Genomic DNA, 15544 nt, shown 5'->3' on the forward strand with positions numbered 1-15544 from the left:
GATGTCAAGTTGGTAAACAATCCAAGAAAGCTTGACAGCAAGGGCAAGAAGGCATTTGATAGTGGTAAACTTCACCACAAGAGAAAAAGTCTCCGTATAGTCCAACTCAGCCTTCTGATTATCCCCTCGAACAATAAGCCTGGCCTTATAACGTTCAATGCTGCCATCAGACTTCTTTTTGATCTTATAAACCCACTTACAAGAGATAGCTTTCTTATGAGGAGGTAATGGCATGATATCCCAGGTCCAATTCGCCTCCAGGGCCTGGAATTCCTGTAGCATGGCATCCTGCCAAGCAGGATTGGACGCAGCCTGATGGTAAAATAAAGGTTCCTGTGGACATGCTTCAGAGGATGGAATGGAGATGGAGGAAGGAACAGAATAACAAATGTAGTCTTGAAGGTGAGAATGAGCATATATCTGTCTAATGGACCTCCGTGGATGTGGTAGAGAAGAAGGGGAAACAGTAGGAGGAGGAGAAGAAAAGACGAGAGAAGGATCGAAATAGTGAGAAGAAGGGGTCGTGGAAGGAGGGAAAATAGGGAAGGATAAGTGGTGGAAGGAAAAATGTGTTCAACAAATGAAATATCCTAGAGTAGAAAATGGATTTGGACTGGAGATTGAGAAGCTTGTATGTTTTCTTACCAAAAGCATAGCCTAAAAAGATAGAGGGGATGACCCTAGGTTTGAGTTTGTCTCGGAGAGGGAGAGGAACAGTAACATGTGATAAACAGCCAAAAGATCGCAAATGAGCATAAGAAGGAGCTCGACCATACTAAACTTCATAGGGTGATTTATGTGAGAGAATTTTAGAGGGAAACCTATTAATTAAGTAGGTAGCAGTAAGCACACATTCCCCCAATACTTGGTAGGAAGCTTGGATTGGAAAAGAAGGGCCCGAGAAGTTTCTAAAAGGTGTTTGTGTTTACGTTCAACCACTTCATTTTGTTGAGGAGTGTGAGGGCAAGAAGTTTGGTGCAAGATGCCAAGAAAAGAATGGTACTAAGCATGAGCAGAGGCGGAGCCCAACTCAAAAGCATTATCTGTCCGAATAGTTTAAACAGAAGTGCGGAATTGAGTAGAAACCATGGCAATGAAGGATTTTATTACAGTAAAGGCATTACCTTTACAAGATAGGAGATGAGTCCATGTCATTCGACTCTTATCATCCACAAAAGTGAGAAAATACCGAAAACCATTATATGTAGAAGTGTGATAAGGGCCCCAAAGATCAATATGAACAAGCTGGAAAATGGAAGTGGACTGGGTGGATCTCTCAGGGAAAGGCAACCGTTGTTGGCGTGCCATAGGACAAATAGGGCAAGTGAAAGATTGTTTAGGGGAGAATTTGCATGAAATATGAGGAATAGAAATAATTTTTACAAAAGGTAAATAACCCATCTGTTGATGCCGAAGAATATCAGTTTTATTCATGTGAGACAAAGTATTACATTCTAGAGAAGAAACAGGAGAAACATTACAAGGAACAACGAAATAGAAGAAGAATCAGTAGAAATAGATGCAGCTAAAGTATGAGAACCACCACGGGATGAATCAGAGTCAGCAGGAAGAAATGCAGCAACGGAAGGGATCCGTAAGATGTAGAGGCCATGGTCAACGTTACCAATCACCAGTGGGCTCTTCAGAGAAGGGCCCTACATATAACAGGTTGAATTAGTAAAGAGGACATAAGTATTAAGCTGAGTAAGAAGTTGATGAATAGAAATTAAGTTGTAATGGAAGAGCTTCATGATATGATCATATTGTTCCTTAGAAAAACCATGTGGAGGTAGATCAACCGAAGAAGGATCAAGTGAGGAAGGAGGATTGGCAGGAGTCTCCACTTGAGTGCATGAAGCGATCTGTTTACCATTGGTGAACTTGAACTCAGGTGGGAAACCATAAAGTTTAAAACACTTGTCAATAGTATGACCAGACTTCTTGCAATATTTGCAGACAAAATCATTCCGTTTGGAATCAAAATTGACCCTCTGATTGAAAGATCTGTTAGTAGATTGAGAAGGAGGATGGAGTCTGGGATTAGAACTGGAGCTTGCAGAACACGACACTGAATCAGGGGAGAAAACAGGGCAATCAGAATAGACTTCCTTCTGTTTTTCATCCCTAATCATAATAGAGTATGCCTTTTCAACAGAAGGGACAGGAACCATCATGAGGATGCTACTGCGAACAGTGGAATAAGAGTCATTCAAACCAGAGAGGAACTGCATCAATTTATGTGTCTCATTAGTCTCATGCATAGCTCCACAAGTGCATGAATTGCCAATAGACAAAGAATGTAGCTCATCCCAGTATCCTTTGAGCTTAGTGTAATAATGAGCAATGTCAAAAGAACCTTGAGCAGTTGATGAGATGGCTCTTTTAATGCTGTAATATTGAGAAGTGTTAGCAACACCATATTTGTCTACCAAATTATTCCAAGCTTCCTTTGCAGTATTATAGTAGAGAACAATCTTTGCAATGTCTTTGGAAAGGGCATTCAGTATCCAAGCCTTCATCATATTATTACACCTTTCCCAGTGTCGAAAAAGTTGTGAATTAGAGTTAGGTTCAGGAAAAGTACCATCGATTATCTGAATTTTGTTTTTTGCAGAAAGGGAAATAAGCATCCCTTCTTTCCACTCTTTGAAACCCATTCCATTGAAAGGACCCATCACCAGTAGAGTTCTAGGGGTATCGGATGGATGAAGATATAAAGGATGAAACGGATCAATAACCTCAGATTGCGTATCAGTAGGCATGTTGAAGTAATCAAGTTAAGAAAATCAGATATCACCAGATGTGCGAAAGCAGGAGCAAAACAGAAACTCTAAGCAGCGATGGCGGAAGAACAAAACTTCGATCTCTAATTCATCGAAGCAAAAAAAATGTCAAAAAGAAAAATAACCATCAACAAACAGAGATACACCGATGAAATATGTAGAGAACGATGCGAACTACTAGGAATTGCTCTGATACCATGTTAATTTGTAAAGAAATAGAGAAAGAACTCGATGGTTATCCATGGCGGAACCCTAGTTCTCTAAGTCGGTGAGAGAGGTAAAGATAGAGAGATAAAATTATCCTGTATTTATTGTGAATCAAAAATGTACAATCTGTTACAACTAAAAATAAGAACCAATATATATAGATTACCTACAATACAACTTACATATGAACTAACTACTATTATCGTGGTTCTGTATCAATTGGGCCTGTATCAATTGGGTCGTCTAGTCCAACATTGTCTCACAAATTCAGTTAATATGGAATAGAGGGAATATATATTATGGTCTAAATTCTTGAAAATTTATTAGTGTATGTACTTGTACGCCACTTTGAGTAGCCTATCAAGTCTAATCAACGTAAGATATATATTTTGACATGCTATGATAAATTTAGGAGCTCGTAGATCAACGGTAAAGCAAGAAAAAATATAACTTTCATTAAATCTTGTATTTTTTTAAAACCGTAAATTACTAGGTATAATTATAATTCAAAACCTATAAATTTAATATTTAACATTCTTTAACTCTTGCTTCTTGCCTTTCCTTTTACTTGTGCATGTGATTACTATCTTCTAATTTTCATCCTTATTGAATATGTATGTGATTTTTAGTTGAAAAATCAATTCTTTGGAAATTGAAGGCTGGTTAGAGGTTGGAGATTCAATGGAAAAAGAAGGAAAGTCATCGGTATGTCTGTCAATACTTTTACATGCTCCAAATTAGTAGTAACTTTTTTAACAATTATTTTGAAAATGTGTGTTGCATGTTTGGCCCCAATTACATATTAGATTTTTTTAAAAAAAAAAGAATACTTATGCTAAAATCTTTAAACAACATTCAATAATCATAGTAACAAATTAAACAATGATAACACCTGATATGTAAGAAAAAAAGAACTCCTAATATCTCTTATAAACTAAATACTCTCATCTTTTTTTTTTGTAAATATATTTCTTATTACGCATATATAGGTTATACATAGGAGTAGGAGTGGCAAACGAGCGAGTCGAGTCGAATATGAGTCGATCGAAACAAGTTAAATAAAAATGGATAAAGCACTCAACTCGAGTTACCCAATGAATAATATGGGTAAATAGAGTAATTTCCTAGATAGTCACCCTTGTTTGGGAAATTACCTAATAATATCACTTTTGTTTGTTTTAGGAGTACAATACCTCAAAATATACTTGACACAAAATAAACATCTTCTCTCCTATGCCACATTTTCATTTTTTACTAATAATTAAAAAAATTAACTTTTTAAATCAACCCATATGATATACACAATAAAAATAATAATTACACAACGCAAAGTGAACATTTTTAAACAACTCATATTTATTTTATGTTATTACTTTTAACACTAATTATTTATTCTAAATCATTCATTCTTTAAGTTCTTATAAAATGTGAAAGGTGAAATAAAAACAAGTAAAAGTGAACTAACAAAAAGAAAAAAAGTGACGTTAGAGAACAATTTTCACGTACTCATAAAAAATCAAGAGTACTATATCAACTAACTCTTTTTACGAATTTTTTTCTAACAACTATTTCCTCTGTCCATTTTTATTTATTCATTACGTTATAAATAATTATTCATTTGTTACTTGTTTACTTTAGAAAATCAAGTAATAATTTATTACTTAATTACTAATTCACTCTTATTATTAATTATAGTCATTTGCCAATGCATTTTTTAAAATATAATTTATTATTTTAAAAGATTGATATAGTAAAATTATCTTTATTATTTCTTAAGAGATATGTCAAATTAATACTGAACAAGTAAAAATGTAAAGATGGACATAAGGGGTAGAAACTAAATTTTCCAAATCATCTGTGTATGTTACAGCTATAGTTTGCATAATTGCACTCCATAGAAAACATAAATATGTATTTTCGCTATACATATACAAAAGAAAGCAGTTGTATATAATTTGTTTTTGTTTCGGTATACATATACAAAAGATCAATTGTATAATCTGTGTTTGTATAAAGCAAGAGAGAGAAAGGCAAAAGAGAATTAACTGGGCAGGGGAATATTTGTATTGTATAATTATAAGTGTATAGAACGAAGATATATGTATTTGCATGTGTATATACAATTTTCTCTCGCTTTATACAAATAGAAACACAATTTATACATTTCTGTTTGTATAAGAGAGAGAGGCGAGGGAGAGACTGGCGAGAGAGATCCAGGAGAGTGGCGAGCGAGATCTGGGAGAGGGGAGAGAGGGGAACGAAAATATATGTATATATACAATTTTCTCTCGCTTTATACAATACACAAACACATTTTATACATTTGCATTTGTATAAAAAGCGAGAAAGGCGAGGGAGAAAACGAGAGTGGTGAGCGAGATTCACCAAGAGAGAGGCAAAATAGCAACAGTTTGTTATGGGGTGCAATTAAATCAAACTATGTTTATAGCATTTAATTTGAATTAATAGTTTGCTATTATATACAACTTTCCCCATATTTTACCCATATCATCCATTTAACTATCCACTTTTAAATGAATATTATTCGTTTTAACCCATTTTTAAATGAGTTGGGTATCCAACCCATTTAAAATGGGTAAATATGAATGGATACCCATATAAATTAGCCATTCTCACAGCTCTAGTTATACGGAAGTTTGTTTGTTAATAAAACAACGTAAGGGAAGACACTTTCTTTTTGACTTTGTATTCATGGTTTATGGTAGAGCATTAAAAATATTGAATTAAATTGATGAAGTTAATAAAACAATTGATTATCGACATGTCCAAGAGTTAATTTGGGCTAATTCAATTTGTCCAAGTCTTGCTAAATTTTCATTTGTCTAATTATTGTCTCTATTGAAACAACTACAATAATATTATGTTATAATTTAGGAGCTGCCACTTGAGGAAATAAGCAGAAGAATCAGGAATTTTATTGATGATTTCTTGAATCTCTTGAAGAAAATACAGAACGAAGAAGAAGAATTCATTGCTTCAAAACTGGATGACATTGAAAAGCTAAGAATGGAAGTGAGATTCCTAAGAACATTTGTCCTGTTTGGGAATTCCAGTTTGGACGATGACTTTTATGAGAGGATGTCCAACAAAAAAAACACGTTCATTGTTATGACTTGGTCACTTTTCTCTCAAGATAAATTAATCCTAGAGAAATACAACATCGGAGGTCTTGTGCCTCTGCTGTGGAAAGATATGAAAAGTTATTTGAGTTTGAAGAATGATATTAATTATGTACTTTTTCAGATGAAAGATGAGAAAATGTTTGAATACCTTTTCACAAACCTCCATGATCTACCAAACTATTATTCTTATTTGATCCTCCCACACATGACTGACTACAACATTCTTCGCCAAGTATTCCGTCATCTGACAGATTTCTATCCTATCCTCCTGGCCAACAAAACAACTACTACTACTCAATATCTCTTTCCTCGCTTCCAATTCATTGCTCATACACTTGTACAATTCTATTTTGCTATTTGGACTGGAAAGTATGAACCACATTATGAAGATGATAACCCTTATGATGACTATAGCATCTCTGAATACTCTTCCAACATCACTTCTCTACTGATCGACATAATCCCTCTTGAGCTGGAGGTTCTATACATTTCTACTTCTAAGCTCATGAAAGAATCAAGGTCAACTGAACAAGAACGGTTTGTGAAGCAAATCCTAAAAGCATCTCCAAGGATTCTTCAAATTTATCTCATTCATCTCCAAGGACGCATGGCTGGTGCAGTAGCTGCCAATTATGCTCTCACTCAAAGCATTAATGTCATGATGGAGTTCCTATTGATCTTTCTCACCGATATACCAAAGCGTTGTATCCATGGTGACAAATTGAACGATATGTTGGCACATGTAGGACTACTTACAAGGAATATATCTATTCTGGTCAGAAAGCTGTTAGAGGAGAGCTCTGAGAATAATTTCAATGAAGTGGACTTTTCAGCTCAAGACTTGTTGCAAGAAATTGAACAAATGAAGGGAGATATAAAACAGCATTTTTTGAAAGCCCCGGAGTCATCTCAACTTTGCTTTCCTATGGATGATGGTTTCCTCTTCATGAATCTTCTACTCAGACATTTAAATGATTTGCTCATTTCAAATGCTTATTCAGTTTCTCTCATAAAGAAAGAAATTGGGATGGTGAAAGAATGCCTTGAATTCCTAACATCATCTTTCGGGAAAGTCAGGCAAACATTGGGTGACAGTACTAGTGGGGTAGTTGAAGATTGTTGGTTGCGTGCTTTAGATGTGGCATATGAGGCAAAACATGTCATTAATTGCATTCTTGTCAGAGATAAAGCTCTCTCGCATCTCCTCTTCTCACTTCCGAATGTCATTGATAAGATCAAGTTTATCGTGGCAGAAGTCACCAGCTTACAAATGGAGGATAAGAATGGGGATGACCCCCTTGATGCAAAGTCTTCCAACGATCTAACTGAGTCAACCTCATCATCTTTTGTTGAGGTAACGGTAGTTCATGAAGAAGATGAAGCCTGGATCATTGACCAGCTCCTTGATGAACATGAATCCAAGCTTGATGTCATTTCGATTGTCGGAATGCCAGGAGTCAGTAAAACTACTCTAGCCAACAAAGTGTATAACAATACATTAGTTGCTAGTCATTTCAATGTTCGTGCTTGGTGCACTGTTTCCCAAAAGTATAACAAGTCAAAAGTGTTGCGGGAGATTCTTCAGCAAGTTACTGGCTCGGAAGGAAAAGAAAGTGATGATGACTTTGCTGAAAAGCTACGGAGAGCACTGTATGATAAAAGGTACCTTATCGTCTTGGATGATGTGTGGGATATTGCAACAGGGGAGATGTTAATAGCATGTTTTCCAAAGGTTAAGAGAGGAAATAGAATCATCTTAACTAGCCGAAGTGATAAGGTAGGTTTGCAAGTTAAATTCCGTAGTGATCCTCTCCACCTTCAACCTTTAACACCTGAAAAAAGTTGGGAGTTATTCGAAAAAAGGGTATTTGGAAAAGGAAGCTGCCCTGCTGAACTGTCGGATGTTGGACACCAAATAGTTGAAAAATGTCAAGGGCTTCCTATGGCTCTTGTTTTGATTGCTGGAGTAATTGTTAGAGAAAGGAAAGGAAAGGAAAAGGATTTGTGGCTTAAGATTCAACATAATCTGGATTCCTTTGTTTTTGCCAACATCAATTTGGAGATGATGAAGGTTATGCAATTAAGTTATGACCATTTACCATACCACCTGAAGCCGTTGTTGCTTTACTTCGCAAGAGATCGAAAGAGCAAACGAACTCCAGTGTCTAAGTTGATGCAGTTGTGGATAGCTGAAGGGTTGGTGGATCATGATATCTCATTCAAGAGTAGTTTAGAGGAAGCAACTCAAAGTTACTTGGATGCTTTAATTTCCAGTAACCTGATTATGGTGGATTATAGACTCTTCAACCTAAAGGAAGTCAAACCTTTTTCTGATATTATCAAGGTTTGCTATGTGCATGATGTTGTGCATGATTTTTGTTCAGTAAAAGCGAAAAAGGAAAAGTTTCTCAAGTTAATCAATCCAGGTGCTCGATTTCATGCTTCTGATTTCCTACACCATCGTCTAACCATTCATACTGAGGCGGGTGAACTCCACAAAAAATGTGTTTTGTTCAATTCTAAAAAGTGTTCAGCTGGTAGTAAGCATCTCATATCTTTGAAAGTTGGCGGTTCGATTCTTAAGTCCAACTATATCTGTCACACAAGACCCTTTGGACTTGTTAGAGTGTTGCAACTGAATAGCATTATTCTGGGAGATCATTTAGTGGAAGAAATAGGCTCCCTATTTCATTTGAGGTTCTTAAAGATTTGGACTCTTGATGTAAAAGCTATCCCACTGTCGTGGTTGAACCTCCAGAATCTGGAAACTCTGCTGATCAGTACGCACTATAATTCCATTGTTTTACTGCCCAGATTATTCAAACTGTCAAAACTGAAACATGTGAAAATTGACAAGAGTTCTTTCTTTGAAGAGGAAATGGATGCGGACAATATTAAGCATCAACCAAAGTTAGAACACTTGACAAGTTTATCCAAAGTTGTTATCTCATATACTGAAGCCACGAGTGATGCTCTGGAGAAGTTCCCGAATCTTCAGCACCTTCATTGCACCATTGAGGAACCGCAGTCCTCTCCTACACACGACGATTGGTTTCCCAAGCTTGATGTGCTTAATAAACTTGAATCATTAATAGCAATATACCGTTGCTATGAATATTCCGTGTTAATCCGAGAACCCAATGAATATCACTTCCCCAGCAGCTTGAAAGAGTTACGGTTGAATTTATTTCACATGAGACCTGCTTTGTTGTTAGCAATCACGGCATTGCCTCAGCTTGAAATCCTAGTGATTATCCATTCTTATTTTGTGGAGGATAAGTGGGATGCAAGTGAGGACATCTATCAAAGTCTTAAGACATTGACTTTGCGAGAGGTCAGCCTTTCAGAATGGCAAGTTGATAAGGAAACTTTTCCCAGGCTTGAGGAATTAATACTAGAATACTGTGAGGAGTTTACGAAGATCCCTTGTGAATTTGGGGATATAGACACTTTAAAGTTCATTCATTTAACAAATGTTAACCATCAGGTTGGAGATTCCGCCATGGAGATTAAGGAAGATGTAATAGCTTTCACAGGAGAGGACAGACTTCATGTCTATAAATTAGATTGGTGACCATGTTACTATTAATCTGAAGAAGATACGAGGTAATTAATTTATTTCATCTTTACCCCTACATACATATATTGTTCATTTAATTTAAATCATATACTATTATAATTTGCAGAATGCCCAAAGGACACAAGGATAGAACAACAATGAAGAAAGAAACAACACATTTGCATTTGCAGTCCCAGTTCATCTGTGTGGTTCTGGAGATGTTCAAAATTAATGTTTTGAGTGTTTTCTTTCATGTTTTTTTGTTAACTAGTTCTGGACACGTGTATTCCAAATTGTTAAAATAAAACAGTTTACAATTTACAGATTTTGAGTTGGACAAAGGAAGAGAGTAGAATGTTCTGTGAATATTTCCTTACAATCATACTCAAAAACCAAAGTACATACTGAGTTCTTTTATTTTTCAAAGAATTTTAAGTCTTTCTTGAACTACTATCTGTTTGATTCATTATAATGACACAAGAAACTGTTATCATTTTTATTTTTTTTAAAGAAAATGATTGTAGTATTTAAATCATGACAAACAAGGAAATATGATTCGACTACAAATATAGCGAAGCTCATACTATACCAATTGATCAACAATAACTTAAAAGTAGGAAAAAGTTTTTGTGTTTTGTGCCCCTACCTAGCATATATTTGTATCTTTACATTCATCCTATATCTTTTAACGATTTGGGTCGTAACATCTATATTTTCCTTCAAAATCATAAAAAAAAGATGTATATTCTATTGTTATTTGTAACGACAAAATAGGGAACATAAATTCAAATATCCCTTCAAACTAATTGTGAGTGCTAGATCGTGTATTTCTTATACTACTATTTTGGTTTCTTGTTACAAAATTAAAAACAAAGCAGATGTACATTTGGGTAGAGAAGAAAAACCTCTGGCGAAATCGTCTTTGACGGAAGGAAAATATCAATACCTTTAGACTGCAAATGATCTATTCCATCTGCAAAATTTCAAATCATTAATCAAATTTCAAAAGAACATCCAAATATATTTTGAGGTTCATACATTGAAAGTAAAAAAAAAAACTTTGAAAAAAATAAATAAAAATTGCAGAAGAAAATTTGCCCGACAAAAGAATAAAGACTGGACAAAGATTATGTGATTTGACACTATGGTGTCAAATAACGAAGGATTAATAATTATGAATGAATAAATTGTGTAATCGACTAAAACTTCAAACTAAGAAATGTTGAGAAAGGATTGTAATCTAAATTACTATGTATTAAAAAACTTATGTTATAATAAGTATTGGTAGATGAACCAATCATCCATATAACATGTAGAAGCTTCAAACTATAAAATGTTGGAATGAGAAAAGGTTGTATCTTAATTACTATAAAGAAATATGCTACTATAATAATTACTGGCAAATGAATCATCTATTCCTTACTCGGTTTCGGTGCATCTAATATTATTCACTTGGTTTAATAATTATTACTCCCTCCGTCCCATTTTATGTGATGTAGTTTGACTCGGCACGAAGTTTAAGAAAGAAAGGAAGACTTTTAAAACTTGTGGTCCAAAATGAATGATAGAAATTTGTGTGGCTGTAAATCATTTCATTAAGGGTAAAATAGACATTTTATAGTTAAATTGTTACTAAATATAGAAATGTGTCATTCTTTTTGGAACTGACTAAAAAGAAAAGTGAGTCATATAAATTGGGACAGAGGGAGTATTAAATTTTATATTTTAAAATTGCAGTTGTTGGACTTTTAATGCTACCTTTATACAATTAAAATATTACTATTATTTATTAAGATATTAAGATTTCATTTTAAATTTTTATTTAGTGTAAGGGTAAAATGGTAATTCAATTTTTCACATTGGAGCTTCCCACTTTTAATAATGCTAGTTCTGGACACGTGCGTTGCACGTGTGTTCCATGTTAATTCATGTTGCCTCATTCAAATATTTTATATATATATATATATATATATATATATATATATATATATTATTTTTTACAATAGTCTAGGTGTTTCATGAGTTAGGTTGTTTATGTAAACCTAAAAAATTTAACTTGTTAGTTAACTTAGGCTTGCGCAATATTTAGAGAGTTTATTGTTTGTATTTTTAAGAACAAATATGTGGTATAGATGCAACAAATATTATGATATATTTATATCTAATATAATATTTATTACGATTATGATTATATTTAATTTTGTCTTTCACAAAATTATAATATTAATATTTAATAGAATGATTATTGCTTTTGAAGGCCCTCAATATAATGATGGATTGTTAAAAATTTGATATTAATGAATGATATACATGTGCATATAAGAATAAACTCTTCTTTATCTATAGCAAATTTATAAGTGGTTTAGACATTTAAAATGTGATTTCTTGTATGCTCAGATATAAGATAATTCCACATTATTTTAAATTGTCACCCCCTTCTTCACTTCACAAAAATTAAAATCATTAATGAGTGACACCCCNATTTAAAATGTGATTTCTTGTATTCTCAGATATAAGATAATTCCACATTATTTTAAATTGTCACCCCCTTCTTCACTTCACAAAAATTAAAATCATTAATGAGTGACACCCCTTCAATATTTATGATGTCATGACGATTCAATACTTGAAAGAGGTAAAATTTATTTAAAACTCTCATCTCAGGTTGCAGATTTTTTAATTTGGAGAATTATAGTTAAAGGATGAATTTTAAGAAACTGTTAGATTAGTTTACTTTTTAATTATATTTCTATTTTATAAAGTTTGTATTGAACTACTGATAGATGTTAAAATTGAAACATGATTATCGTGTTATATTTTGTAAGAACTATATTTAATCAAATAAAATAATTTAAAAAATTCTTTATAATGAGATGTTAAGAATAGTAAAAAATTTCAAATTGCACTTGAAAAATTCCTTTCTCAATCATGAATTCGAGCTTATTACTTGAATCATGAAAGGCGATTTTCTCACTACCTATTCAATAATTGATTCCTCAAATAGAAACTAAAACACATTATAAATTGTGAAGTCTACAAGCTAATAAATTTCTTTAAATGAAAATTGCCAAACCAACAATAATATAACATGCAACCAAAGCTAAACAAAATTAATTAACATTGCATCAAATGGTTGTCTATATGTGATTTACACTCCTAGCGGTATATTGTGTTAACTGTTGAGTATATATATTAGATCAAAACATCTTCAATTACAAAACTTCGATTGCAATTTCTTAATAATTCTCTTTTGATCTCATGGCGTGTTAAAAACAACAGGAAAAAATATGATATTTAATATGATAATAAGGAAAATTTTTAAAATAATAATAATTATACATAAAAAATAAAAAATAACTTATCTAAAGCATGAATATAATACGAAAATTAAAATGTTTTTATTTGCAACTTAGAGTTTTACATGAATAAATTTATTTTTATTGGTAGGTCATGCAACAACCATTGTTTTATATATATATATATATATATATATATATATATATAAAATCTAGATGTTCAAAGCTTTAAGTATGAAGAAATCACCGGCTTTAGGTCCCAAACAAAGCATTTTCGTACAATAATATCTAATGTCAACATAATATTAAAATAAATTATCATAATGAATAAACCGTTACAGTAGAATTCATTCAAGGATTTGAAATATCAGATCAGATAAAAAAAAAAAGGAAATAACAAATATAGGAATAATGTAATTTCATAGAACATGAAAATGATCATGGTTATCAATAAAGTTGCTTAAAGACCAACTTGTTCTTTTAAAGATTGATTTCAACCTCCGGGGAGATTTCAACATCCCTTCTCTCGTTGTAAACTCCATTAGAAGATCTAACAATTTGTACACATTTCCTTTCTGTAAATAACAAACGAATATAAGGAGAATTAGTGATCAATGTTATGAACTGATGAAGCTAAAAGTGAGATTAATACTAAAGGATAAAAACAATATAAATATAGACAAATTTTTTTTTATTTCTTCCAAAGTGTACCTAAGTCTCTTCAAAGTGTATAGATTGTTGTGTCAAATACCACAATTTATAGGACATCATTGAGTAAAATCAAAAGGTATCATAATCATGCCATTAATTTCTTGAGAGTGTGGGAAGATTATGAAGGTGTGAAGATTAATGATGAGATAGTGGAGGTGTGGTATTAATACACATTATGATAAAAATTACACCTAAAACTGATTAGGTGGAGAAACGAAAAGTTTCTCTAATAGTTTTTCGTAACTTTATAATTAATTATTTTTACAACTCCTCATTCTCCTACTTTATTTTAACAATAAGTGAATCAACTTAGTAATTTAGCACCTAAAACTGATCAGATGGAGAAACGAAAAGTTTCTCTAATAGTTTTTCGTAACTTTATAATTAATTATTTTTACAACTCCTCATTCTCCTACTTTATTTTAACAATAAGTGAATCAACTTAGCAATTTAGGCATATTTAATATTTAATTAGTTAGATATTTTATAATATTTTAATTTAGTATAGGGATAAAATGGTAATTCAACTTTGCAACTTGAGACTTCCCACTTTTAATAATATATGATATGATATGATGTACCATAGATGTTGAATTCTTTTGGATTTTTTTGTGTGTTTACCTTTTATATTTCGAATCCTTACTGAAATTTTTGACTTCATAGGTCATAAAGTTGTTTGTTATTGATTTTCTGTTAAAATTATTTTTTTATTTTTATATAATAATATTAACTATTGTGTAATAATATTTATAAGAAATATATTACATGTAATTAAACTTTAAAATATTTATGATAACCATCATTAATGTCATGCATAGTAAATTTTGAGTAAGAATAGAGAAAAAAAATATTGTGTTTAAATAATGTTCATCAGTTACAATCGTCACTTTATGAAGAAAGACTATTGATATTGCCTTTTTACATTCATATTCCTTTTGTTTATGTCACACCCCAAATTCGGATGTGATGGCACGTGTCCATTTCCCACCGGACACGTCAGCCTAACCCTACCACAACGATAGAGAAGTAGAAATACGAGAATAAAAGATAATAAATAAGTGGAAGACTTTAATTAAGACTCAACACTACCCAGAATTTGGTTGTCACATGTACAAACCTCTAAATACAGAATTCGAATAAAAATATACAAGTCTCAGAGTATAGTTCTCGAATAGAACAAAACTGAAAGTAAAGATAACTCAAGGGCACGTCTGGAATGAACCGCTACCTTTCGAATATGTCCCAAAGCTCAATCTGCTAAAGAAAATACTAAGCCGAATCGAGAGTTGTCAACCTACACAATTGTGTAGAAGCAAGGGTGAGTACCGAAAACCACAGGTACTCGCAAGTAACTCTAAACTAAGCAAAACTAGCAGCTACAAACAACTCCTTTCAATTCCAACCGAACCACCGAAACTTCAATCTAACAGCAAACCAACCAACATATACTAAACAGATCATATTCAACAGCCAGAACCAATAGTATATCCTCATCAACCTCAGATCAACAAATAAGAGCAAGTAGATCAAATTCCACATAAGAAGAGTAAACCAATACAATCCCAACATCACAGACAAAGATAAGGCAAATGCGATGCAAAATGCAATAATGATGTTATGTAGTCGTGATGCATGTCTGTCCTACGATACACATCTGTTGACGTGATCAGTTCGCGCTGAATACTCAAATCAGAACCCATGGGGGCCACATATGGACCATGTATCACCGCCGGAACCAGATCCCATCGGCATCCAAATCGCTAGCCGGAGCTAGTCCATCTCATATATCTCTAGCCAGAGCTAGTCTCAACTGTGTCTCATATCCATCCATCCTCATATTAGTGT

General features: G+C 33.0%; 2 protein-coding genes and 2 pseudogenes across 2 annotated transcripts in view; 3 read left to right on the top strand and 1 right to left on the bottom strand.

Annotated features, from left to right (window-relative positions):
* LOC125856363 (probable xyloglucan endotransglucosylase/hydrolase protein 28) overlaps positions 1-15544 on the bottom strand; it is a 265879-nt gene that overhangs the window by 243801 nt on the left and 6534 nt on the right. The window lies entirely within an intron of this gene.
* The window catches only part of LOC125856249 (putative late blight resistance protein homolog R1B-17), a 254798-nt pseudogene that overhangs the window by 202377 nt on the left and 36877 nt on the right, over positions 1-15544 (top strand).
* Positions 1-15544, top strand: part of LOC125856250 (putative late blight resistance protein homolog R1A-3) — a 318417-nt pseudogene that overhangs the window by 184372 nt on the left and 118501 nt on the right.
* On the top strand, positions 5593-9707 carry LOC125856255 (putative late blight resistance protein homolog R1A-10). Its single transcript, XM_049535784.1, has 2 exons — positions 5593-5649; positions 5886-9707. Exons 1-2 carry the CDS (start codon positions 5593-5595, stop codon positions 9705-9707), a joined length of 3879 nt encoding a protein of 1292 aa, XP_049391741.1.

Source organism: Solanum stenotomum, chromosome 2 (assembly GCF_019186545.1).
Source record: "Solanum stenotomum isolate F172 chromosome 2, ASM1918654v1, whole genome shotgun sequence".
In the NCBI taxonomy this organism is placed as follows: domain Eukaryota; kingdom Viridiplantae; phylum Streptophyta; class Magnoliopsida; order Solanales; family Solanaceae; genus Solanum; species Solanum stenotomum.